Genomic DNA, 12,458 nt, shown 5'->3' on the forward strand with positions numbered 1-12,458 from the left:
TCTCAGTTGCTCTAGGTAGTTCAGTAAAAGTTTGCTTTATTAACTGTTGGAAATTGCAAGTAGTGGTTCTTGAATCTGCAAAATTTATAATCATTTTCTTAGTTAAAGCCGCTTGAGTCTATTGTTATATTGAGTCTATTTAATTAATTAAAAAAATCTTTTTGTTCAATGATGTTGTAAAAGCATGAGGCTTACTTTGTAAAAAGTTGAATATTTGGACTAGATGAAGCCTCTATATTTAAAGAATCCTGAAAGTTGCTAAGCATGGCTTCTCCTAAGTGCCTGCAGCATACAAACCACAGCAAGGGACAGCATAGCTCTCTCTACAGGCAGATACATGCTGCAGTATGCTGTCCTGTGATGTAAAGAGTGAATGAATTAGTTCTTTAATAAAACTCTACAGTATTTGTAATCCTAGAATTTGTGCAAAAATGATTTGTTGATTTGAAATATAATAAACTATTAACATATCACAAAATTTAACAAATAGTTGCTTTGTTAAAGCCTAACCTGTATTCAAGATTGTTGTGTCAAAGATCATGCCTATGATGTTTTTTTGTTGCATTTCCGATCTAAGAGAAGATTTTTTGTTGCAACCAAGACAATATTACCATATTTCAGATCAGCTTTTTGTGGTTGAACTTGGAATGGGTGGTACACCAAGAAGTTTAGTTACATTGAATCAGGATACTAAAACAGGTAGACAATCATTGGTTTTTTTGGTCCAGGTTAACCATCAGTTTTCCATCTTAATGTACCACCATTTTTGGAAACAGATTCCATTTGTCTTTTATTTGTTTGCAGACATGAGGCAGTACTGATGCTCAATATCGATGGGCTGAACTGGAACTTAGATTCATCTTGGAAAGATCTCCTCCTCAGAGAGATATTATTAAATTTACAAATGAATTCATCTTAGTATTACTAATGTTATTCCTCTCACTCCTGGCAATAACATTTGGATTCTTGAGAATATCATTTGGAACAAATATGTGTTCACCAATTTAATTTGCCTTTTGTGTCAATTTCAGAGTCCAGCAGTCCCCTTAACTGATTCATCACAAGAACTGCTGGTTAACTCAAAATCAACAATTTCTTTGAACATTACAGAATTTTCTCTTTTGGGAAAAGCTTCATCATAGGTTCTTTTCTGCCTTTTCTCAACAATTTTTGCATGGGCTTTGTCTAGTCCTGAATGAGATGCTTTTCTGTCAGTTATCATGTTTTGCATGAAAGCAATGTCTGAATTGATGAATTTTTTTTCCTTTGATGTTTTATGTCTTATTTGAGCTTCCATATCTTGGAGAACAGATTTCTCATAAAATTTTATGATAGCATCTTATGTTGACATAAATTTCTTGATTCCTGGGTTATCCAAATGTCTTAGATTTTTATTGTATTTCATTAACTTCATAAGTTCATCATGTGCTTCCTTGATAATTTTGCCAATGTTGTTTCTTCCAGAGATATTTGCCTTCATATAATGCTTCAGGATATTATTAATTGTAAGAGATAATGCATCATTAAAGGTTAAATCTTTAAGGTTTGCAAGCAGACAAAGAATAACTTGCTTCTTTGTTGGTAGTTTATGTTCCTTGATTTCCTTGTGTTTGATACCAGGAGGCGTCCCTAATATCATTTTTACATATCGATTGTTATGTCTAGTTTCCATTACGGTACATTTATATTATATATTAATCATTAATAATCTAAAAAAATAATCAAAGTTAGATAAGTAAAAATAATAAACAAAGATAAAATAAACATTCATAAAATTTTATTATGAAAAATGTCTATTTTGTTGAAAAATCAAGTAAACTTTATTTAAAAACCATTAAGTTTAATTTAAAAACTAATTAAATTTTAATATTTGTTAAAAAACAGAAAAAACTCAACTTAATAGACTGAAATATTTTTTATTTTTTTGAATAAAAATAAAAACATTCAGAATGTATTTTTATTTTTATTATACTGATTGACAAATAAATTGAACATACCAGGAGTGTACATACATTGACTGACAATTAGCTAGAATATGCAAGGAGTTCTGCTTAGGGTGTCTCGTTTCCCTTTTGTTTTAAAATTTTGAGATAAACTTTTTTTTTTATTGTAAAATTTTGGAACAATCAAACATTTAGGGGTAGCATAGTTACCTAATTTAAGTAATTTGTAGTTTTTGCACCTATTTTTCAAAATTTTTCAAGACTTCATTATTAGTTATTCAAAGTTCATTTGAGAACTTTTAGTATGTCATTTTTTACTAAGTAATGTATTACAGGTAAAAAAACTGGGCTGAAAGAAAAATATCTTGGGGTCTAACAGTATCAAGTTAGGTCATTTTGCCAATATAGTATCAATTTTTTAATTCTCGCTGTAATTTGTAGATCTGTAAGCAAGAATGCAAATTTAGTAAAAATGTAAAAGAAATACTTTAATTAACTCAATAAAATAATTACAAAATTACTTGTTAACTTAATTATTTGTTAAGATAATATACTAAAGTTAAGAAAAAATACTTATGAATAAAATTTAAAAATCAACATTTTCATAAAAATTTGTCTAAAAGCAATTAAAATTGCTTTTAATTTTCCTATAGGATTTCCCATAAAACATTATTGTATATATCCTGGCAAATCAAAAATACTATTAACTCATTACTCTATATGTACTCTATATGTACTCGCAATGTAATGTTGTTAACTGCTAATTTTTACCAGAGTTTATTGATTTTTAAGCAATCGTACAGTTCAGAACGGCTAGCAGTAGTACTGTATACTTCAATTTCAAATTTTCAAGTGTACTAGTTAAAAAATGAAAAAGTCTAGAGTGGGAAAAAGTTTGCACACAAGAAAAGATCATCAAGACAAATTTATTGGATTTGGTTTTGAAAAAAGTTTAGCTGTTTGTTCAAAACTTCCACTAAAAGTTGGTCTTTTAAGAAGATATTTGCGTCTTCGAGAAGTTGACAATGTTAGTGGAAAAGAATCGTCTTCAACCCATGATGTTTTTAACACAATTTTAATCGAGCCTAAAGAGATTTAAGGGAAAACAAGAATTCCAATCAAGCCAGATAATAAATGTCACAACTGTTTCTTAAAAGTGTTTGTTGAATTGAAAAACAAAGAAAACAGGAAATAGATGCACAGAGAAAATATGTGAAAAGTTCAGGACATCAATAAATCAGTTGTGTGTATACTACTTCATCATCTAAAGTCTACGAAATATTTTGGGAATCTCGAATTTCAACTTGGAAAGAGGATTGGCTGTTCATACAAAACCAGCGGAAATATCCACAGGTAAACAAAATTACTTATGTAGCTTTTCTATTTTGTTCAAGGTTTACAATATGTACAATTTTTGATCTGTTTTTTTTTAAGGTTGGCCACATGCTTAGTCGAGATACTATTTTACACCAAAGAGATAAAAAAGTCCATGATTGTACTAAACGTCTGGAACAGCTGAGAGCAGCGCAAGATAATTTATCTAAAAGAAAACGAGATATTATCATGAGTGAAGAAGTTAAAAAAATTATTGATGAGGATGATAAAAGCACAAAAACTTAAAAGATTATGAATTTTACCCAATGCCACCAAAAAAAAAATTGCCAGCCCTTATTTCTAAGTTGAATCCAAAGATGTTGACTAAATCGTTTACTGAAGTTCCTGATTGCTTACACCTCAGCGTTAGAGACACAATAGCTATTGAAGCAAAAATAGTTAAAGCTGTTGGTGCTCCCCTTGAACAGTTTGCTACTTTAAAATTAAATGTTCATTGTCAACAAAAGAAAGAATTAGAAAGTCAATTTTATCAATTAAAAAATAAGTATGAACGCAACCATCTACATTATCTATGCGGTCACTGGGATAACAAACTTGTTTCATTGCTTAATGGAAAACTATTCAGACATTGCTTTATTATGAAGAATAATTATCTTAAAACTTTTTATTTTTTTTGTCATTTCTTATAGGAAAGAAACAAAAACACGTTGCCAATCTTGCAAGTGGGTGGGATGGTTTGACTGAAAATTCAAATCTTAAAATTTTCAGGATTCTACTATACCAAATGTTACTAGTGTAGCCCCAAAAGATCAATTTATGAACCATTTTAAATCATAGAAGCTATTTGATGGTTTGATTGCTTTTTGCTTTGACACAACAACTAGTAACACTGGCTGGAAAGCAGAATGTGCTGCTTTAATTGAGAAGGATATCTGTTGTGCATTTTATGTGTTGCTTGTTGGCACCACATTTATGAGTCGCACATTAAACATGTCTGGGAAGTAGTTATTGAAAACCATCGTGGGCCAATCGAGCCACTACTTAAAATGCTTCAGGATAACTGGGACTCAATTTCCCACAAAAAATAGATATTATTAAGTTTGAATTTCCTGCAGACAGAGATAACCCGATCCATTGTCAAGCAAAACTTGTCTTAAAACAGGCCAGCAATTGTCTACAAAAAAATACATTTCCAGGAGAAGATGATCAGGAACTTATTGATCTGGTAATTGGTAACTGGTAAATCTTGGCAAGAATTATAAGATGAAAAGATTTTTCAGTTCAAGAAACCTGGTGTTTATCATAATGCAAGATTTATGCACAATCAACTATATATCTTTAAGTATGTAATGTTGGACGAACAAAGTAATTGGCTCAACTAGGACCAATGGTATAAGCTTAAGAGAATAGAGGATTTCATTGCACTGTTCCAAGTAAAAGCTTTTTTGCAAAGTTAAATTTCCATCATTGCATCAAATTTTGATTGCCAGTACATCACTGACAAGCAGTGGTATCAAACTGGATAAAATTCCTTAACTGGATAAAGTTTGTGTTGCTGATTAGGCCAGATTCCTGGCTACTGTTTGATTTACTCAAATGAAACCTAATCAAGCGGATTGGTTGCAACTACCTGTTGAACATTGAACAAAGATAAAGGATGAACAAAGGTGAAGGATGACTACATTTAAAAAGTAGTTTTTAGAAGTGGTTAATGACTGTGCTGAACCAGGGTGAAGCTGATCCAAGATTTCAAAACGTCAAAGATCCATAGCAGCTATAATACGTACTTCATTTCATTGAGAATCATTGCAAACAGGTGTCTCTCATTGGTAAAAAAGAAAACTTAAATAACATATAACTTTCTTTTTACCAACCAGGACCAACGCTATAAGCTTATGAGAATGGAGGATTTCATTGCACTGATTTAGACAATTTTGTACATTCGTACAAAATTGTCTAAAACAGTACAGTCTAAAACAGTATTGTGTCCTCATCATTGTTACATAAAATAGACGGGAAAACTACAAAATACTTACTCAAAATAGGTAATTAACAAAACAGTTAGGTGCTACCTTTTCCGCATTTCTGCATTAAAAAAAAAAAGAAAAAAAAATGCGACGCCCTAGGTGCTGCTACATCGACTAAGAGTTTTTGTTTGAGCATGCAATCTATCAATTTAAATAAAGATATTGTTTTAAGTTTTTAAACTTTTTCCGGTTTACTTAATTAATTTTAAAAAACAACATAATATTCACATTTTATGAGAAAAATTAAAGACAACCATGCAAAAGAACTGAAATATTACACAAATACAGAAAATAGTTAATACTAATGCGTTTTATGTTTTACTCGTTTCTTTACCCATTTCAATGTCTTTTTTAATTAATTTTATATTTATACAGTAGATTTTTAAAGAAAACTATTTTTATTAAAAAAATATTAAAATATAGAACATTACTAACATATATTATCCATGCATTTTAGATTTTTCTAATATGTCAAGTAAATATAGCAAAACTGTTGTTGACAAATAATCAAGAGTATGGACAAAAAATTTAGTTTTGTTTAAAAAACCTATAATATCAAGAATTGGTCTACCCTTTATTGAAAAACCATTGGATTCATTTAATAGAATGTTAAAAAAAACTTTTATTACTGGACATTTCAACTACCTGGCATCAATTGAAAAAAGCAGAAAAGAAAGAGTAAAGTTAATTGCTGTCGAAATAAATAAATTATGGAACAAACTCAACTTTCCAAGTATTTCTAAAAAATCAGTTAAAAGAAAAATTGAAAAGCTCATAGAAAAACATGACTATTATCTTAAAAAGCCTGGCAAAAAGGAAGAATGCTCTGTTTTTGGAGATCTTTTTGATATCACCAATATTAAGGGCATATGGCTTAGTATGGAAGTTAAAAAATTTTATAACATACAATTATTAAGTTCAGGAGAAGTTGGTCACAGTACTAACACACAAGTGTTATTACATCCTTCAAAAGTCAGAGTTTGTAATGCAAAAGATACAACTTCTTCAAGCAAAGCAAATATTGTCCAGTTTGCAGTTCAACTGCATCAGAAGAAAGTGGTTCAGATTTAGATTCACAAGACAATTATGAACCAGTGGAATTAACAAAATCAAGAAAGAGAGTATATAATAGAACAAAGTTAGCATTTAATCCTGTGATAACTGAATTTTTAGGTACAAATAAATCAGCTATCTTTAAGTACAAATAGATCAGAATCTGTAAAAAGTTATTTGAAAAAGGTATTGAAATAGAAACTCCAAGTCAGACAGGAATATGGAGATCAACTATAAGGCAAGGGGAAAGCATGAAGAAAATTGTTGCTTAATCGAAAATTTTGAAAATCATCAAAAAAATTATATGTATGAAGCTGAGCCTAATCATTACATAAACTTGGGATGGTGAGATGACTTCAAATTCCTTTATGAGTTATGTGATGCTTTTGGTTACTTCAAGAATCATAAAAAATTATCAAAAATTAAGTGGCACAAGCTTCCTCCATTGCACAATGCTAGATGGAACTCTAGAGCATCATATGTTCTTCTTGTCTATTTTCTTATACCAACATGAAAAATTGTTGTGAACAACATGGAGGTGTGAACTTGAAAGTGCAGCAACTTTTATTGCAAATCAATGGAAAAAACTCAGCAAACAACTATTTGATGATAAATTATATGACTATATGCTTGATGCAAATATATAATGACTGAAATTAAGTGTACAGCTGCTTTAAAGTGCTTTATGAAACACTGGAGCAAAGAAGATAGTGTAGTTCATATTCCAAAAACAAATATCATTGCTGAATGAGGCGTTTAATTGATGAAAGATCTCCTTCAAAATTCAAAAAAATGGGAATATGCAAATGTGAAATTTATTGGAAAGAATGACCTGTGGAGCGTTAAAACTAACTTGCTGAAAATAATTACTTTTATTGATCCACTTCAATGATATGTAGTTTATAAATACTAAATATAATTAACAATTAGTTTTATTTATTTTTGTGGCTGTTCATAAATTGGTTGAAAATAAGCTTTATGTGTCCTTATGTAATCTATGAAAAATCAGGTTATTATCAAGGGGGGGGGGGGATATTTTTGCAACTAGACTACCATCAAACCATTTATTTATCAATTACTCAACATTTCTCAGGTTATAAAAGTATGGCCACAACAGATTCAAAAAATGTCATAACCCTAATATATATATATATATATATATATATATATATATATATATATATATACACCCTATAGCTTATATCACAAACCTGGACCAAGTTATTAAACTTTTATCAAACCTGGCCTCTGCCCTGGTTGCTAACTTGCAGCCAGGAAAAAAGATTTGAATAAAAAAAAAATTGTTCATGGTGTAAAACTCAGTCACAGTACCGTAAATTTTTAATATGAATCACAAAGAAATGTCCTGGTATGTGTCATCATATGGCATGAAAACACATGTCATTATTGCATTCAGACACTAAATGAAACCATTGTTAATTTCATATTATTCTTTGGTTAAATTACTTTTTTATAGTATCTGAGGATTAAAACAGCATAATGCAAAGCAAAATGTTGGATTTCTTGATAATTTCCCTCTTATATGAATAAGATAAAAAATATTAAAAAATTTATTTTTGTTATTGCTAAAGCAATTCGCAGAAAGATTTACAATGTAGCAAGATTATAAAAAAAATTGTATAAACCTTAATATTTCTCCATCAAGTTTTGGTAAATAATATAAAATATTTATCATCTTAGAGAACTTTTTTCCTAATGTGTGGAAGAATTTTGAAAAGAAGAAAACCACTGTCAATTTTTTCTCTATGCAGTATGGAAGAATCTTTCTTTTTATGCATCTGCAAATTAACTCCGATTACTTAAAAAAAAAATGAAAAAAAATTATTTTATATAGGTTTTTCATATTTGAACATACAAAATTGGATTTTTGCAAATCATTAAATTTCACTTATTTGTCATGCCAGAAAGTAGGGTAGGGGTAGCATTTTCTATCAAAGGTTGTTATTATAGGGTCTTTTTAGTAGTTTTTTGTATATATTTATTTATGTATATATATATATTACTTTTGTTTATATTTTAATTTAATAGTATTATATTCTAATGGTTTAATAAAATAACTTTAAACATGAACTTTAAAATAGATGTTTTAATAGAAATATTTCTAAAATAATTAAATTATAAATTAATTATAAAGTAAAATGTATTATATAGTACAAAAAGCAATGTTATTTTAGAAGTTGATAAAAGTCGGCATTGTCCTTACCTAGACACAATAAATAGGTAATATTTATTTAAATCTTTTTTTTGTTATTTCTTACTAATTTGACTATTTTGGCTACTAGTTTGACCTAATAATTTTTTGGTAGTATTATTATGAGTTATCATTATAAAACATAAAGCCTTATTTAAGCTTTTTGGTTAACTTTGAAACTATTCTTTTTGGGAAGAAAACTCTTGAATTAATTTATTTAAAAACGAAAAAAAACTAAATTAACTAAAATCTATAATTTTTTTTCATATTAAATCAATTAAACATGTTCCTCTTCTTTTTATTTTCTTTTCATCAATTCTTTTCCCTATCCAAAATGGAAATCATAGATCACAAAAAGATTTAGAATTGTTAATTTGAAGGGTTTAGTGACATATATTCCTTAAGATTTTGGGCTGTTGTACAATTAAGGAGATGTATTTGTTGTTGTTTGTCACAAAAAGCTTTATTGTGCTCAGAGAGTAATTAAATAATTAAAATAAGCCATTGAAATTTTGATGATTATATTATGCCAATAATCACTCAAATAATTTCTTATTTATATAATCAGTGTTCTTTTGTTAACTGAAACTAAAAGTATTTTAATTTATTGAATAGTTTCTCTTTTTTAGTTGCCTATACACTTTTTTTGCTTTTATTTCTCTGGTCAGTTTTTTTGTGAAAAGAACAAATACACTGAGCACGAGGTACAAATTGAAGAATAAGTTTAACTGGATATGTTTATAGAGAGTTATTTTTGTGTGATATAAAAATTTGTTGTATCACTGTTTACACAATACTGTATTAGTATTGATCAAAAGATTGTTTCACTTCTATTTATTTGTAGTAAAAAAAATCTTTAGTTATTAACATTTACTAATTAATATAATATTTTCAATTTTTTTTTAATAATCTTTCAGAATGAATTTAAACACAAATAAAATTTATGAAAAAATATTTTAAGGTCAGTTTTAGATTTTGACTTTGAGAAGCTTTGTTCTGTATCATTATCACACCTGAATGTTTATGCTTGCCTTGTTTGTGGAAAGTATTTCCAAGGTTTGTTCAACATTTATTTTAGCAAATGTTATTTTATCTTTTTATCTTAATTATGTGTGTGTGTATATATATATATATATATATATTTATATATATATATATATATAATAATAATAATAATAATAATAATAATAATAATAATAATAATAATAATAATAATAATAATAATAATAATAATAATAATAATAATAATAATAATAATAATAACAATAATAATAATAATAGTAATAATAATAATAATATAAATATATGTATATATAAATATATATGTATATATAAATATATATTTATATATAAATTTATATAGTTATATATATATATATATATATATATATATATATATATATATATATATATATATATATATATATATATATATATATATTATATTATATTATTTCTGTGGATTCAGGTTAGAAAGTGTCTAGGTTAAGTCTTTATATATATATATATATATATATATATAAATATATATATATTTATATATATATATTTATTTATATATATATATATATATATATATTTATATATATATATAAATATATATATAAATATATATATAAATATATATATATATATATATACATATATATATATATATACATATATATATATATATATATATATATATATATATATATATATATATATATATATATATATATATAAAAATATGCATATATCTGTATATATAAATATATATATATATATATATATATGTATATATATATATATAAATATAAATATATGCATATATATAAATATATATACATACATACATACATACATACATATATATATATATATATATATATATATATATATATATATATATATATAAATATAAATATATGCATATATATGTATGTATGTATATACATTAGGGATATGACTTTTTAATTTTTTTTCAAATAAAATGTTTCCTGTATCATAAATCGATGAACTTTTACCTAAAATCATGAAAAAAGGCCCAAATAGCTTTCTGCAACAAAAAAAGGTCACCCCAAAATAAAAATTTGATTTACCATTTTTATACATTCATTTTTGACCGATGTTTTAATCTTAAGCTTAATTCTCAGCTTAATTCTATTTATTTCATTATTTTGTTATGAATTTATAAATATAACGCCACACGTTACCATGGCAACGAAACGGCCGTGTGCCGGCAAATACTTGGAATTGTTATGTGATGACGTCATTGTGTTACCACGGTGATATAGACGACTGTAACAGACTGTAGAAGATTATAGAACTTAGTAGAACATTCTAGAAGCTCTAAATAATTATATAAGCGAGCTGCTGTCAGAGCTCAGTGTTGATAATGTGAATAGTTCTATGAAGTACTCTGCGTGTAACTGAGCTAATAAGGAACTACTGTAGCGAACTAAAGACGCTGTAAGTGTACGAAGTATAAGTAGTTGTAGCATTATCGTTTGGATACGGACTGGATTATCGAACTGTTATCAACATTGACTGGATTATCGAACTATAATTGGATTACTATACAGCTAAAGTATTTTATTAATTAAACGACTTTATTAAACGGATATTTACGCTCAGCTATCCGTAAAGTCGTAACAATATTATATGATGTCTCACAAGAAAAGTCATACCACAGTAACAAAGAACAAGAAGACTTGGACTAAAAATTTGGTAAGATTTCAAGAGTCACACAGAAGAAGAGGAAGCGTGGCTGTAGAAGAACATTCACTCGATGAAAAATCCAGAATACCACTTCAATTGCAGATCGTAGGAAGATACCAGTTTCTCGGAGCATATGTTAAAGGAAGAAAAGAACGAATAGACCAAATTTCTAAGGAAATTACAAAATTGTGGGACAATAAACTGAATTTTCCACGTGTGTCTGATCAAGTGATAAGAGCAAAGCTTATGAAGGTGCTGAAGGTCTATGATGAATGTGTCAAGCGTGGAAAATATGATGTTCTCAATGCATTATTTGACATCACGAAAGTGAATGGCCAGTGGTTATCCTCGGAAGATAAGCGTCTATACCACCTACAAAAAGAAAGTAAAGGACAGGTGGGGTACTCAACAGGACAAGTGGCAAGTAAAGAAACCATTCACCCTTCCAAGAGAAGGAAAGTCCAGTCTGGAACAGCAATACCTTCCACATCACAAGTCCTGTCTACCACAGACAGTGGTACTGAATCTGAAAACTGCAAAAGTAAGAGTGAAGATGATGAAGACGACGACGGTGATAAAGACGATGATGAGGACACCCCAAAAAAAACTAGAAAGCACTACAAAAGTAAATTTGCTGTAAGTATGGTTACATCAAGTGGAGTTTCCACAAAGAAAGCTGCTAAAATATGCAATGTATTATCACAACAAGGTATTGATATTCCAACTCCAAGTCAATCAGCAATTTACAAGTCCATATTCAAAGAGGCAGGTAAATTAAAAAAAGAAATGATACAACAACTTAAAATGGAACAGTGGTCCTTACACTTTGACGGCAAACGAATAGATGATAAGGAATATCAGGTAGTTGTACTTCAGAATGAAAGAACTGACGTGAAACTTGATGCACTGCGTTTAAAAGATGGCAAAGCTGAAACTGTTGCTGAAAAAATTGCCAAACTTATTGATGAATACAATTTGTGGAATTCAATTAAGATGATCATTACTGATTCAACAAACGTCAATACTGGGAAGAGAAATGGAGTTGTTGTGAAGTTGCAACGTATGTTTAAATTAAAGGGTGTCACAATACCACAATTTATCGGTTGTCAGCATCACGTACTAGACAGGATTCTCCGTCTGGTGATGGACGAAGAACTTGGGGGTGATACCAAATCTCCAAACATTGAA

At 28.2% G+C, this 12,458-nt stretch overlaps 1 protein-coding gene across 1 annotated transcript in view; it reads left to right on the plus strand.

Annotated features, from left to right (window-relative positions):
* Nucleotides 1–12,458, plus strand: part of LOC100203679 (ubiquitin carboxyl-terminal hydrolase 39) — a 123,673-nt gene that overhangs the window by 19,784 nt on the left and 91,431 nt on the right. The window contains exons 2-3 of the mRNA XM_065816519.1: nt 8,554–8,599; nt 9,532–9,626. Coding sequence (XP_065672591.1) covers nt 8,554–8,599; nt 9,532–9,626 — 141 coding nt within the window. The remainder of the gene's footprint in view (nt 1–8,553; nt 8,600–9,531; nt 9,627–12,458) is intronic.

The sequence above is a fragment of the Hydra vulgaris genome, chromosome 13 (assembly GCF_038396675.1).
Source record: "Hydra vulgaris chromosome 13, alternate assembly HydraT2T_AEP".
In the NCBI taxonomy this organism is placed as follows: domain Eukaryota; kingdom Metazoa; phylum Cnidaria; class Hydrozoa; order Anthoathecata; family Hydridae; genus Hydra; species Hydra vulgaris.